Here is a 14,093-nt window from a genome sequence, read left to right as displayed (position 1 = left end):
GCCCAGAAGAACCATCTGATGACCCCCAATGGGTTTACCATGTACATGCTGTCCAAGCACAACTGTGTATTCAATCCAGATCACGCCTGGGTCTACCAGGACATGACGCAGCCATTGGCTCACTACTTCATCTCTTCATCTCACAAAACCTACCTCACCAAGGAGCAGATGACCAGAAACAGCAGCACGGAGCCATACATACGGTAATCCTTCACCAGTCTGAGAACATAATCTGTCTTTATGCTTTCGGACGTCCTGTACCTGAAGGAGGAGCGCTGGATTGCAATAAGCATGCACGTGAAATTTTATCAATGAAAATCAAGATGGAACAGGAAATGAATTTTTTTTTATATTATTTTGAATTAAATAATTCAAAGCAGGAGTATCCAACCCCAGGCTGCTGGCCAGTACCGGCCTGGGGTATAATTGGTACCGGGCCACAGAGAAATAAAAACATGCCCCACATTTTTCTATTTTATAAATAACCTGATTCTAAAGGAAATTTCATTTTGGAAAATGGCTCAATTCTCCACGCCACATCCGACTCATTCTTGACATATTTCAAGTTGCTCGGTAAAGTGTCAGAAATACATATGCTTCTTTCTTAAGGCAGCTGCACCGACCACTAAATTGAAACTCCCAGGCAATCTTGGGTTTCGGAGGTATACTTTTTGTCCCCCAATATTTCTCAAATCTCGTACCGTAGCATTAATGAATTGTATCGATGGTTGAGGGCTGCATCTCCTCTGAATGATGATTTGGCTCTTTGTCCGTCAGAGCTCTGAGCCATGGCTGTCGCTGTGTAGAGCTGGACTGCTGGGATGGAGATGGAGGGGAGCCTGTCATCTACCATGGACACATCCTGACCTCCAAAGTGCCCTTTGTTGAAGTCATCAAGATCATCAATGAGTTCGCCTTCAAGGTAAGTGACATCTGTAAGACAGGAAATGAATATGAGCAGCTGCTGATGCACCCCCTCCCTGCAGGCGTCCCCCTTTCCTCTGATCCTCTCTCTGGAGAACCACTGCTCTGTGGAACAACAAGCTGTCATGGCCCGACACCTGCGCTCCATTCTTGGGGAGAAACTACTGCAGCGGCCTCTCAGCACAGAGAAGTCCAAATGCCTTCCTTCCCCAGAGGTGTGTGATGCTCATAGAGACAGGGGAGGGGGCATTCACTCATTTACAAAATCCTCAGAGCAGTGAGAATGTTTACTCATTCACACACACATGTCTACACGCTAGTTGCGGTTACATGTGCAAAATGTCTTTTAACAAAAGTTTATATACGCCACACTTTCGATCAGAAGAAATCATTTTGATTGTCCGGAGCACCTGGCCAGTCCTGTTGGTGGTCCAAAGCCTCTGGAGCGCCACACCATCTATGCATGATGTAAAAGCCAGCACAGTAATGACCAGCAATCAGTATACATTTTTTACAGGCACTACGAACGGATCAACAATCCGCATAACCTCTCATCTCTATCCTTAAGGAATTTTGATCCTGATAAGTCTGATGGGGTCAGAGTATTCCAAACCGGGTGTTTACATGATGCATTTTTATTCTAATTAGGTGTTTATTCAAATTACTTGTGTCAATGTAAACAGCTACTGATAGTAAACAAAACTTTCCTGTTGGGTAATGGCCAGAAAACCAGGAACAATGTACTAGTCTGTCCTGCCTTGACTCTGACACATGTGTCTGCAGAGTGGGAACCAAATCAAATGAGTTTCAGATTAAAGTAAAAAAAAAAACACAGATCAGGAGATCAAGAGCAGGAAGACTTGAGGATTATTAATGTAGCCACACCTCCGCAGGTGTGTGCCACGACGGCAGAAACGATAGCGAAGACGATGGAAAGGTTCAAGCCCTTTTATTTTTATATTGCCAGACCAAAGCAGCGGCACATAAACAGCAACCCCAAGACACACCACCAAACCGGAAACGGCCAAGTGTAATATCCCACACACACCTGTTCTCCTTATATACCGCACAACGCCCCTGAACCAAATCCCCATTGGTCACATTTACGCCCCCCAAAGAAAAGATTAGTGCCCCACTGATCTGCCACCGATTTGGGCAAATGAAAAGGGTTAGAGTGTAACGCTGCAGTTGAACTAGCTATCCGGCGAGGCCCAACAAGCTCAGACACTACAGGTGTCAACTGTGGGTCATCTGCTCCCACCTCAACCCCACATGCTGAGGGAAGCACTGCAGGATGCACTGCACACATGGGGCAGAAGTGTCAAAAGAAGCAGCTGAAGCCTCACTCCCACCCATAAGAACCAGGCCCCTGAACTTCAAGACTGGACCCAGTGCTCGGCACAAGGACACCAATCACTGAGTCATCAGCCTCCCCATTGGCATCCAACTCACCATCCTCCTCCGCCACAGGGGGCACCATCACAGCCCCACTCTGGACACTGGGACCACACAGCCATAGCTCATTATGGTGTACATTGCAGGGTGGCCCAGGGAAGTCGACAGGTGCAAGAGAGTACCCAGGTGAATCCCCACCCAGATGCTCCAACACTTTATGGGGAGCAGGAAGCCACACATCCTGAATTTTATGCCTTCCAATAAACCGCCTGTTTCTCACGTACACCAGTCGGCTCTGCAGCAGGGATGCATCACTCCCTACATGACCTGCATAAGCACGACGAGCTTCTGCCGCTCGGTCCAGATTCTGACCCGCTTGGGTGATAAGCCCAAGGCAGTCACTCCTGATGTTCCACCACCCAAGCATGCTTGTCACCCTCAAAGTCTTCCCTATTCCTGACCCAACCAAATATCGAAAGGCCTAAGTGGGGCCCTCCCAAACATCAGGAAATATGGTGAGTAACCTGTGCTATGGTGTTCGGTGGTGTTATACACATATAGCAGCTCAGTAAGGTATTCAACCCATCGTCTCTTCTGATGGGGATGCAGTGTTCTCAACAGGTCATGTAGGGTCCTGTAAGCCAGCAAATGTCCTTGTGATGCAACCACCTGCAGGTGAGGGTTCTTAGAAACAATGCACCGCTCACAATTCTTGCAAAAAGCCTCCACGTCTTTGTTCATCCAAGGCCAATATGCCCGACAACGGACCAGCTTAAAGGTTCGCTCTACTCCCTGAAGTGAGTTTTTTTTTTTTCAAACATTGAAAAGCCTCCTCACATACGCAATCCCATAATCGCCGAAACCCATTTGTGGGGCGACCACCATTGCTTGCAGATAGCAAGGAGGCCAAGGCATGGAGAGGCACAGCCATCTTGGCAAAATTATTTACGAACCTCCTGTAAAAATGTGCAAAGCCTAAAAAGGACTTTCCACGCTTAACCCTTGTGCTTTCTTAGATGACCCCACCCTTGCATTGACGTGTTCTCTCTACCATGACAAAGGTGGATAAAGGTGGAAAGATTTCGTGTAATCACTGGTCACCAGTGAGGTTCACAAATCAATGAAGAAAAAAGGTTCAGCGCACTGTCTAGTGGGTCTAGATAACCCAACTCCCAATGTTAAAGTGCCTAGGATAGCACAAGGGTTACACAGCTCGGCCTCTTCCACTCTACAACTGATTTTGTCAGGATCTGTGACTACCCCGGCAGCTGAAACCAAATGTCCAAGGCAAGCCACTTCAGATTTCAAAAAGGATCACTTACAGTATGTTCTCTGACTTTAAGGTTGTACTGTTTTAGACGGGAAAACACCAGATCCAGACGCTCTAGATGTTTCTCAAAGTAGAGGTGAAGATGGTTACACAACCCAAATGGCATGCGTGTAAACTCAAATAGAACAAATGGCGTACAAAAGGCTGTTTTACAGCAATCCTTTTCAGCCATTCCCACTTGGTGGTACCCACTATCCAGATTGAGGGTAGAAAACCATTTTGCCCCATTAAGAGCATCCAAAGATTCATCAATCTGCGGAAGAGGAAAAGCATCCTTTCGTGTATTTGCATTTAGTTGCCGGTAGTCAACGCAAAGCCGAAGCCGTTTTTCTTGTGTACTATAACAAGAGGAGAAGAATGTGGGCTACTGCTCTTGCTGATGATGCCCTCTTGCAACAACTGAGTAATGTGTCCTTTGACTTCTTCATACTGACTGGGGGGAATCCATCTGCAACGCTGTTTTATGTAAAAGCATCATTCAGGACAGGGATTTCATGCTCTATAAGTTTAGTGAATCCCATGTCTAACTCTGATTGTGCAAAAACATCCTCATGTTTTTTCAAAAGCTCCCTAAGATTTTTGGTTTGTTTTAAGGTAAGTCCCTTGAGGTCAAGATTGCCCGCCTCTTATCCCACTGTCAGCTGTTCAGTCCTCACACCCAAATGCTCCTGTACCACAACCCTTCCCTCTCCTGGACTAACACGTTCAAAGCTGATGCCAGTTGATCCCAGTGGCAGAACATCCACACAGTGTAATGAGCAGACCCTGCTTTGCGGCTCAAGCTCCACATCTGAACATCCGACATCAAGCACTGGAATGGCCACATGACCATTGTCCATAGGGACTAAAGCCTTGAAAACCAGCAGTTTCCCTGGCAAACCCCCTTCTTCCGTGCTGAGTGCCTCCACAAGGGCAAAAGGATCTGAGGAGGAGTGGCCAAATTTGAAATGATGCCGGAAAAAAACACAGTACACCGGCTGGGCAGGTGAAAGGAACAGTGGAGTTAACATAAGTGCTTGCTGAAGTGGCCTGTTGAGACTGGCAAACTCTGAAAGCATTTTGCCATGCATCAGGGAATGAATGACTGCGCGATTCATAACCATGACCTTTACTCTCATAAAAACACTTGATCACGTTCATCCCTAAAATGCAGAGGGCAGTGTTTTTACGTTGCCTCATAAGGTTAGTCTCTGGATCCTTGACCACAGGGATCTCTCTACCTTTTATGGTGACACCAAATGCGTTTACATATCTTTCAAAATAGCCCAAATAAGGTATAGTTAAACCATTTGCGGCAGAGAGTGACAGCCATTCAAAATTTTTCAAAGACGGACGGAAATGTTTATTAAAAAATGACTCAGTGACTGTTGACATATTTGAACCAGTGTCCAAATGACATTTGACCCGTAAATCACCAATGAAAACATCGACAGTAGGACAAACTTCAATTAGACATTCAACCTTAAGTGCGTCAGAATTCTATGATTCCGAGCCCAGCGCACCCCCACCTGTAGTTGGGCTCATCCCCACATGGGCAGAGAGTTTTCCTGTTGCTCCCTAACAATGCCCGAGTTGCCACGACCAGAAGCGTTAGGCGGTACGAAAATGGCCTGATTACCTGAAGATCCCCATCTACACTGACGAGAAAATATGCCCCGCCCACTGACACCCTAAAACAGATGGGTTTCCCTTCCGAGTCAAACCGTGGTTGTCCGATCTCTACTGACAAATCTGACACCTTCTTAGCTAAGTTAGTAATTTGTTGCAGCTGTTGCATCATAAGGCTCATCATTTCTGCAGTTGGATCCACTACTGGCTTAGCTGTAACCGCGTTTACATTCTGGAACTCCTTTTCCCCCTCAACCTGACACACATCAGCTCTACATTAAGTGTAAGACGCAGTCACGTCCCCATCCTCCCACAGTAAAGCTTCCTTCCGCAGGTTATAAAACGAGATGGCAGGATCCTGGCTGATGATGCACTTTAATTCCCGTCTCAGAACCGAGTCCCGCACATTCTCAGCAAATTGAGAATGTGGTAAATAACACCAAGTGTACCTCACAGCGGTTAATTACATCAATGATCAGTACTCACAGATCGTTTCCCCATCACGTTGTCTTCTGTCAAAGAAAAGTTTCTGCAGGCGAGTCAACGAAGACCACTGTCCATAAATTTCATTTAATATCGCCAGCAGTCCATCAGTATTTCATTTCCTGCTTAGCCTCGCCCCCGAGATGGTCATATATATTGTAGCGACCTGGGGGTTAGCCCTGCCTTCAGACCCTAAGATTCATGGGAAGTGGGGGATCTTGGGCGAAAACATGAGTGAGAGGGTTGTGAGTTGAAGTGACGTCCATACTGTTTGGGCTGTTTGTGTGTTCAAAATAAATGGGCGTTGATGCTGAAAAGGAAGCTTTGCCTGCCTATTACTTCTTGAGACTGTCCGGGGGTCGTGCGGCGTGTGGGGCACGGACAGCTCTCCAATGAAGCCGCTTTATTAGCAGCTTGGCTTTTGCTTCACCACTAAAGTGACTTACTGGCTGGGTTGTTACAATATACATTGCTTTCTCGCTCAGCTGAAAATGACGGAAACTTAACACCGTGGTTAATCTCATCCAGCCACTTGTAAAAATCCTTATATGAACCCCCGGAAAAAGTGCGGCATTTCTTCTCCTTAGGGAAGTAAATGAAACAGTCCTTCATCAGTTGATGACAAACCACCTGCTGCTCCGTCCAGTTGGTACGCCGCCGCCGCCTAACCAGACCCAGCTCAGTCAACACGTCATTCATGTTCCGCCAGGCGTCCATGGTCGCTTAGTCCACATCTATTCATTCCTTCAAAGCCTGCAGCTCAGCTCGCAGCTCCTCCATGACGACAGCGGCAAAGGGAATCCCCAGAATCCCGTGATGACGTCAGCGGCCGAACACCTGATCGAGCCGCTGCTTTGGTTTGCAAATCAGTCTCCAGCCGCCTCCACTCCTTAACGCAATGGTCCTGCTCACAGCGCCAAATGTAGCCGTACCTCCGCAGGTGTGTGCCACGACGGCAGAAACGCCCAAGTGTTGAATCCTACAGACACACCTGTTCTCCTTATATACCGCACAACGTCCCTGAACCAAATTCCCATTGTGACCAATGGGGATTTTTTTTTTCTTTGGGTCCCTAAGAGTTACGTTTTTTTTTTTCAACTTAATGTCTGTCAAAGCCTGCTTTGCTCTGACCATGACAAACAAATTAGCGGATCTGCAGAGAAAAGTAGCTTTGCGCAGGTAAGCAAAAATTCAAAGCAGCTTTTCCCCGAAGTAAAAATATAATAAAGGCTCAGCTGATAAGCTTTTGTTCTAATTTATTTCATGGTAGAATGTGTACAAAATTGTAATACCATAAGCTTTAGAGTTACAGTAGGTTTTGCACGTTTTGGTGCACTTAAGTGCTTTAGATGGGAGATCCACACCTTTGCGCAAAAATAAGAACTCAATGAAGCCTTCTGTGAAAAATATCCAAAAAATGTATAAATTATTTGCTGCATTAATGTATAATATATGAATCTGATGTACAGATATAGTAAGAGTAATGGACTGGCGGACCATCCAAGGTGTTGTCTGCCTTCGCCAAACAGTAGCTAGGACAGGGTCTAGCAACCTCGTGACTCCATACGAGAAAAAAGTGAGTTCAGAAAATGGATGATTATATTTCAGGCTTATGTCTTCTATTTCCCAAAACATTTCCCAAAACAAACTATTTTCTCTCATTTTGCTCCAGTTTCCACATTCATATTTGTTTTTCAATGTTTCTTGCCAATTAGGATCTGAAGGGTAAGATCCTGGTTAAGGGGAAGAGGGAAGAGTCAGCAGAGGAGTGTTTATCCAGTTCTTCAGACCTTAATTCTTCAGATGACGAGACCAGCGTGGCAGAAGGGAGATCCAAGAAGAAGAAAGATGGCAAAAAGGTTGGTTCTGCAGTAGTTGATTGCCCAAAGGGAAGTGACTCTTGTTCCACAGTGATTGTTTTGCGTGTGTTACTAGGCTGGTGTGTCAAAGCTGAGTCCAGAGCTGTCTGAGTTGGTGGTATACACTCGCAGCGTTCACTTTAAGGGTTTTGATCAAGCTGCCAAAAACTCACCGTATCAAATGTCGTCCTTCTCTGAGAGAGAAGCACTCAAGCTTATTAAGGATTCTGGTAAGACACTTGTGTGCTCAAGTTTGTGATCTTTGAATGCGTCAATGTCCAGACTAACTGTTGTCCACCTGACCTTTCCAGGGGTCCTCTTTGTGCGCCACAATAGTCACAAGCTCAGCAGGATTTACCCATCTGGCCGGCGCCTCCTGGCCTCCAACTACAACCCTCAGCAGATGTGGAATGCAGGCTGTCAGATCGGTTAGCTTTGAACACTTTACATTTTAGCAAGACATGCTGTTTAGTTATTTAGCAAATGCTTTTGTCTAAAATGATTTACAAAAAAAGCAAACTCTGATTGAGAGGAAGCATCAAACAATTGACGTCATCGATTTCACAAAGTTAAAATCAAATTGATATGAGCGTTTTGCGACACATCATTTGTGAGTCCACTGTCTTCTGAAGATAAAAATGTTGATGGTTTATTAAAAAAAATAATTTAAATACATTTTTTGGCAAAAATTGTTCCGATGCAATGCATTGTGATCTATATTCACCAAGCCTGAGCATCGATGCAGACTGGTTTTTTGCAAAGACTTCTGGGAAAGTTTTAGGCACCTGATTTGGTAATTGTAGATACAGACAGCACTACAAAATGGCGAACGCACTATGTAGTGAGTAGTGAAGGAATTCAGACACAACCTTTGTCTTCTAACTGACTTACTAGAACTTTAAAACACAGAATTTGGGTTTTTAACATAAAAGACTTGCCATGTATTATTACAATTAACAGTTTTCAACAAAATCAAAATAAGTAATGCAAGAATTGCTTAATATTCCTGTATGTTTTGTCATCTACCGTGTTTTTATTTGCTAAAACATGGTAACTACAACGCCAAAAACGAGCTCTCAATTAAAATAAATAATGTCTTAACTGAAAGTGTCACAGAAATCAAATTCTTAGGGGTTGTTATTGATAACAAACTAAGTTGGAAGCCACACATAAGACACATACAAACAAAAGTCTCAAAAAGTATTTCAATCATAAAGAAATCTAAACAAATATTAGAATACAACAGCAGATATTTATTGTACTGTTCCTTAATATTTCCATATTTCACCTACTGTACAGAAATTTGGGGGAACAATCATAAGAGTTCACCACATCTTCTCTTTTTACTTCGAAAATGAGCCATCAGAATTGTACATAAAGCTGGCTATCTTGATCATACAAACAATTTATTTTATCAATCCATACTTTTAAAACTGTATGACCTTGATGATTTTTACACAGCGCAACTTCTATACAGAACCAGTGGGAAATCATTACCATTCAATATCCAAAAACAGTTCTTGGAAAATGAAGGAGGCTACAAACTGAGGGAATGTAGGAACTTCAAGTTCAAATTGATAAGAACGACAAATAAAAGTTTCTGTGTGTCTGTGTGTGGCACTAAACTTTGGAACGGGTTAAGTAAAATGTTCATATATCCAAATATTCACGGAAATGTATAAAGAAACTCTGATTTCACAATACGAAGACAAGAGGGGTAAAGGATCAACAGGTGTTTGAATAATTTCAAAAACATGTGTGAACTTGATTGTGGTGAAATAATCAATGCTCTTTTAATTACAACCAATGAGTATTACACTGTAATCTGCATTAACGTTTACTGAAAGGTTTTAATTACATTTAATAAGCTACTGCTTTTCTTTACTTGATCTGCAATGTGTACCAATAATTACTGGTGTAATGTGATAATGTCTTCCAGTGGTAATCAATGAATATTACATATCGGTTACCGTTACTGTTTACTGAAATCATGAATGACTGTTTTTTGAAGACAATCAATCATTACTAGGCACTAGATTTTGTAACTTGAAAAGACTATCTGATCAGAACCAGATAACAAAATCTATGTAAAAATATAAAATGAATTAACTTAGTAGGGGCGGATTATATAAGATAATAAGTTAATGATCACTGTTTTTAATTAAGCATATGTAATTTAAGTGTCTTTTTTGGCTGTTTTATTTTCTGTTTTTTTTATCTATGAGTTTTATCTTTAACTGTAATGAGTTTGATAAATCAGTGTAAATTCTTTATTGCTTTGACTATAATGCTTGAAATAAATCAATATATCAAATCAATGAACAGTTTTCAAAAAAATCAAAATAAGTAATGCAACAAGTGCTTAATATTCCTGTATGTTTAGTCATCTAACTTGTTTTTATTTGCTAAAACATCAGATCAATACATCAAGGTAGCAGCTTTACACAAAAATGATGCCTTAAAAAAACATAAATTGCCCCTTCCAGTGTAACTTTTATTTAAAGTGCAATAAATTGCTCAAATGACCTCAGGTCATGGTTGGAGTATAAATTCATGTTGCATTCCTAAAATGCCAGTTAAAAGCCCATGCAGTATGGCAATGAAGAGGTAGAACCTGCAGATTCAAACCCATGGAGCTCAGCTGGTTGAGCCCCTTTTAGAACCAGTTGTGAACTTTGAAACAACTCTGTTGTGTCTTCTTCAGTTGCTTTGAACTTCCAGACACCTGGTGAGCAGATGGACCTGAACCAAGGCCGTTTTCTGCAGAACGGTCTGTGTGGATATGTTCTGAAGCCTCCTTTCATGTGCAAACCTGACAGCACCTTCAACCCTGAAAACGTTGGAGGAGGCCCCGGTCACAGACCTATCCTCCTCACCATTCGGGTAAGAAAGCTATGGGTGTTTCTATTATTTATGCTTACATCCATCAGAACAGTGGTTTATCATGGTCATGATGGTGGCTTTATGTTGCAAGTTAACATGGCCAGTTAAAGACAAACTTTTAACATATTTTTTTCTTCTGCCAAACCAGGTCATTTCAGCTCAGCAGCTCCCAAAACCAGAAAGGGAGAAACCTAGCTGTATTGTGGACCCTCAAGTTTGGGTGGAGATTCATGGAGTTCCTATTGACAACAACAAGCAGAAAACTCATTATGTTAAGAAAAATGGTAAGAGGTTGGACTGCAACAGCAGATGCCATATAAAAGCATTTATTATCCTTTAGGTTTCCAGTCTGCAGGCCTGCCATGAGGCAATCATATATTTCTTTACATACAGTACAGAACAAAAGTTTGGACACACCTTTTTATTTAAAGAGTTATATTTTTTTCATGACTGTGAAAATTGTAGACTCACACTGAAAGCATCAAAACTGTAAATTAACACATGTGGAATTATAGACATAACAAAAAAGTGTGAAACAACTGAAAATATGTCATACTGTAGGTTCTTCATAGTAGCCACCTTTTGATTTGATTACTGCTTTGCACACTCTTGGCATTCTCTTGATGAGTTTCAAGAGGTAGTCAATTCAATTCAAGAGGTAGCTTTTTAAAGTACGATTTTTCCACCCCAATGCTTTACAGTAGGTATGGTTTTTTTTGGATGCAACCCAGCATTCTTTCTCCTGCAAAAAACCACAAGTAGAGTTTTTACCAAAAAGTTCCATTTTGGTTTCATCTGACCATAGGACATTCTCCCAATCCTCTTCTGGATCATCCAAATGCTCTCTAGCAAACTTCAGACAGGCCTTCACATGGCTTTAGCAGGGAAACATGTCTGGAACTGGAGGATTTGAGTTCCTGGCGGCATAGTGTCTTACTGATTGTAGCCTTTGTTACTTTGGTCCCAGCTCTTTGCAGGTCATTCACTAGGTCCCCTCGTGTGTTTCTGGGAATTTTTTCAGGTATATGACAAAACACAAACCGTGTCTGAGCAAAAAACAACTTTAAGAAATCAGTTAATTTTGTGGACATGATGAACTTTATTTAAGTATTTCCATCTTGCTACGATTTTCAAAAAATTTGCATAAAACTTTATATAAACAAGTTTTTTTTCTTTAGACTTAAATGCAGTTTTATACAAACACCAATATGGTTTTCGTAGACATCATTCTACTTTGATAAAAATAATTAGTACATTTTAAGAGCAATTAATCAACAGATTTTATTACTTTTATTACTTTGCCCAGAAAGGTGAATCTCTCCTGGTTTTGTAGCAATTGGACTTGATAACTTTACCAAATGCTGCTGGATCTGAAGTTTCTGGTGGGGAAAAAAGGGGTGGCAGATCACCATAAGCGGCTTGAAAAGGAGGGTATCCTGTAGAGTTGATCAGAGAGTTATGCGAATACTTAGTATTAGGAAGCTGATCGGACCAAGTGTTGAAGTTCTTAGCACACATAGCTTGTAAAGTGGTCTCCAGATCTTGGTTGTAACGCTCTACCTGTCCGTTGGTTTTTGGGTGGAATCCCAAACTCACACTGACCTTGATCTCAAGAAACTTGGAGAATTTTCTCCAGAATGTAGCCACAAACTGCGTCCCACGATCTGAAATAATGTCCTGAGGAAGACCATGTGGCCAAAATAGATGTTGGGACACAATTATTGATAGTTGTTTGGCTGAAATTAATTTCTGCAGGGGCACAGCTCTAGCCAGTTAAGAGAATCTGTCTATTAAGGTCACAATGACAGTTTTACCTTTAGGACTGGGTAGTCCAGTGATAAAGTCCATGGCTCCATGTTACCAAGATCTGGAGGGCACAGGTAGAGGCTGTAGGAGTCCTGCAGGTGGGGTTCTAGGAGTCTTTACACTGGCACACACGAGATGAAGGCCCTGATTTCTGAGGACATGGTAGGCCACCAAAACCGTTGAACCAAAAGAAAACAGTTCTCTTAATTCCGGTATGGCAGGGCAAACAAGATAAGTGCCCCCACTTTAGGACTGCAGGACTAAGGTAGGGAGGAAGAAATAGACAGCCAGCAGAGCATCCCGCAGGTATGGTGGAAGTATCAGGAGTTGAAACCTCGACCCTGCGCTCCAAGGCCCAATGAGTGGCTCCCAGCACAAAATGAGAAGGCATAATAGTGGAAGCTGCTGCAGAACTCTCAGACTCCTACACCAACTGGAACTGGTGAGATGGGAATCTTTAGTGTTCTTGCTGCCCAGGCCGAAAGGGAGAAGTTAAACCAATCAAAGGACAAGGTCCATCTCACTTGACACGGGTTCAGTCATTTGGTAGACTAAATATATTACAGATCCTCGTGGTCAGTCCACACAAGAAAAGGTTGCTCAGCCCCCTCCAATCAATGGCTCCACTCCTCCAGAGCAAATTTAATGGCCAACAGCTCCCTGTGTCATAGTTTCCCTATCCAGGAGTGAGCTTGAAGGAGAAATATGCGCAAGGATGAACTTTATTATCAGACGTCCTCTGTGACAACACAACTCCCACTCCTGACTCGGGCGCACCCACCTATACAATAAGTTGCTTCAAGGTGTCAGGCTGTGTCAGGAAAGGAGCCACAAAGAAACGTCTTTTCAGCCTCCTCAACCCAGACAAATGTAGCTTAGCTGAGGGGAGTCTATGAAGGGTTGCAGCCACGTTACTAAAACCTCGAATAAAAGGTCTTTAGAAATTTGCAAACCCAAAAAAGCGCTGAAGCTGTTTGCGTCCGGAAGGAACAGGCCACTTGAGTGAGAACCGCTTTAACCTTGGCATTGTCCATCTGCATAAAACCAGGGGACACCATGTCAAATCAAATCAAATCAACCTTTATTTATATAGCACTTTTTCGACAACATATGTCACTCAAAGTGCTGTGCATAAAATACAATAAAATTTAAAAACAAGATGACAAGACAAACCGTGCGACAACCCCCTCCCCCCCCCGCAAAAACACACACACATATCAATAAATAAATAAATAAATGAATAAATAAATAAAAAAGTGATAAAATGATAGAATGTAGAGACCTGGCTTTGTCCTGAGGTGGGAAAACGATAGTTTGGGGACATGTCCACACCAGCGACCCCCCAACCCAAGTTCACGGAGAACACTACCACAGAACCCCCCAGATCCGATCAAAAGAGTCAGACCCAGGAGATCCCACTGCAGCGACCCCGCTCACTGAGAAGGGTCAGTCACCGATGTGGAGGATCCCTCAGAGGAAAACACTGGAGTGTACTAAAATGTAAAAGGAATAAAATTAAAATATATATAAAACATGGACAAAAAACAAATAATTACATAAACCTTAATAGGCATATGAAATAGTAAGAGCGACTTAAAAATTAATAGAATAAATAAATAAATGTATTTACATACACATATAAAACTAGTTAAAATAAAAATAAAATAAATAATTAAAATATTTAAAAATAATAATAATAATAATAAATTAAAAAAATAATACTAATAAAAAAAAAAAAATAAACAAATTAAAAAAAAATAATAATTTAAAATCCTAAAATTCAACTAAAAGCTAAATTAAAAAGG

The 14,093-nt window shown here is 42.2% G+C and overlaps 1 protein-coding gene across 1 annotated transcript in view; it reads left to right on the top strand.

The window, feature by feature from the left end:
- Positions 1-14,093, top strand: part of LOC101172964 (1-phosphatidylinositol 4,5-bisphosphate phosphodiesterase delta-3-A-like) — a 42,642-nt gene that overhangs the window by 20,869 nt on the left and 7,680 nt on the right. Inside the window, exons 7-14 of the mRNA XM_004086844.4 lie at positions 2-203; positions 778-922; positions 987-1,139; positions 7,456-7,599; positions 7,676-7,829; positions 7,911-8,027; positions 10,304-10,482; positions 10,631-10,766. Of these exons, the coding sequence (XP_004086892.1) occupies positions 2-203; positions 778-922; positions 987-1,139; positions 7,456-7,599; positions 7,676-7,829; positions 7,911-8,027; positions 10,304-10,482; positions 10,631-10,766 (1,230 nt within the window). The remainder of the gene's footprint in view (position 1; positions 204-777; positions 923-986; positions 1,140-7,455; positions 7,600-7,675; positions 7,830-7,910; positions 8,028-10,303; positions 10,483-10,630; positions 10,767-14,093) is intronic.

The sequence above is a fragment of the Oryzias latipes genome, chromosome 19 (assembly GCF_002234675.1).
Source record: "Oryzias latipes chromosome 19, ASM223467v1".
Lineage (NCBI taxonomy): Eukaryota > Metazoa > Chordata > Actinopteri > Beloniformes > Adrianichthyidae > Oryzias > Oryzias latipes.
This window is presented reverse-complemented; position numbering and strand designations above follow the sequence as displayed.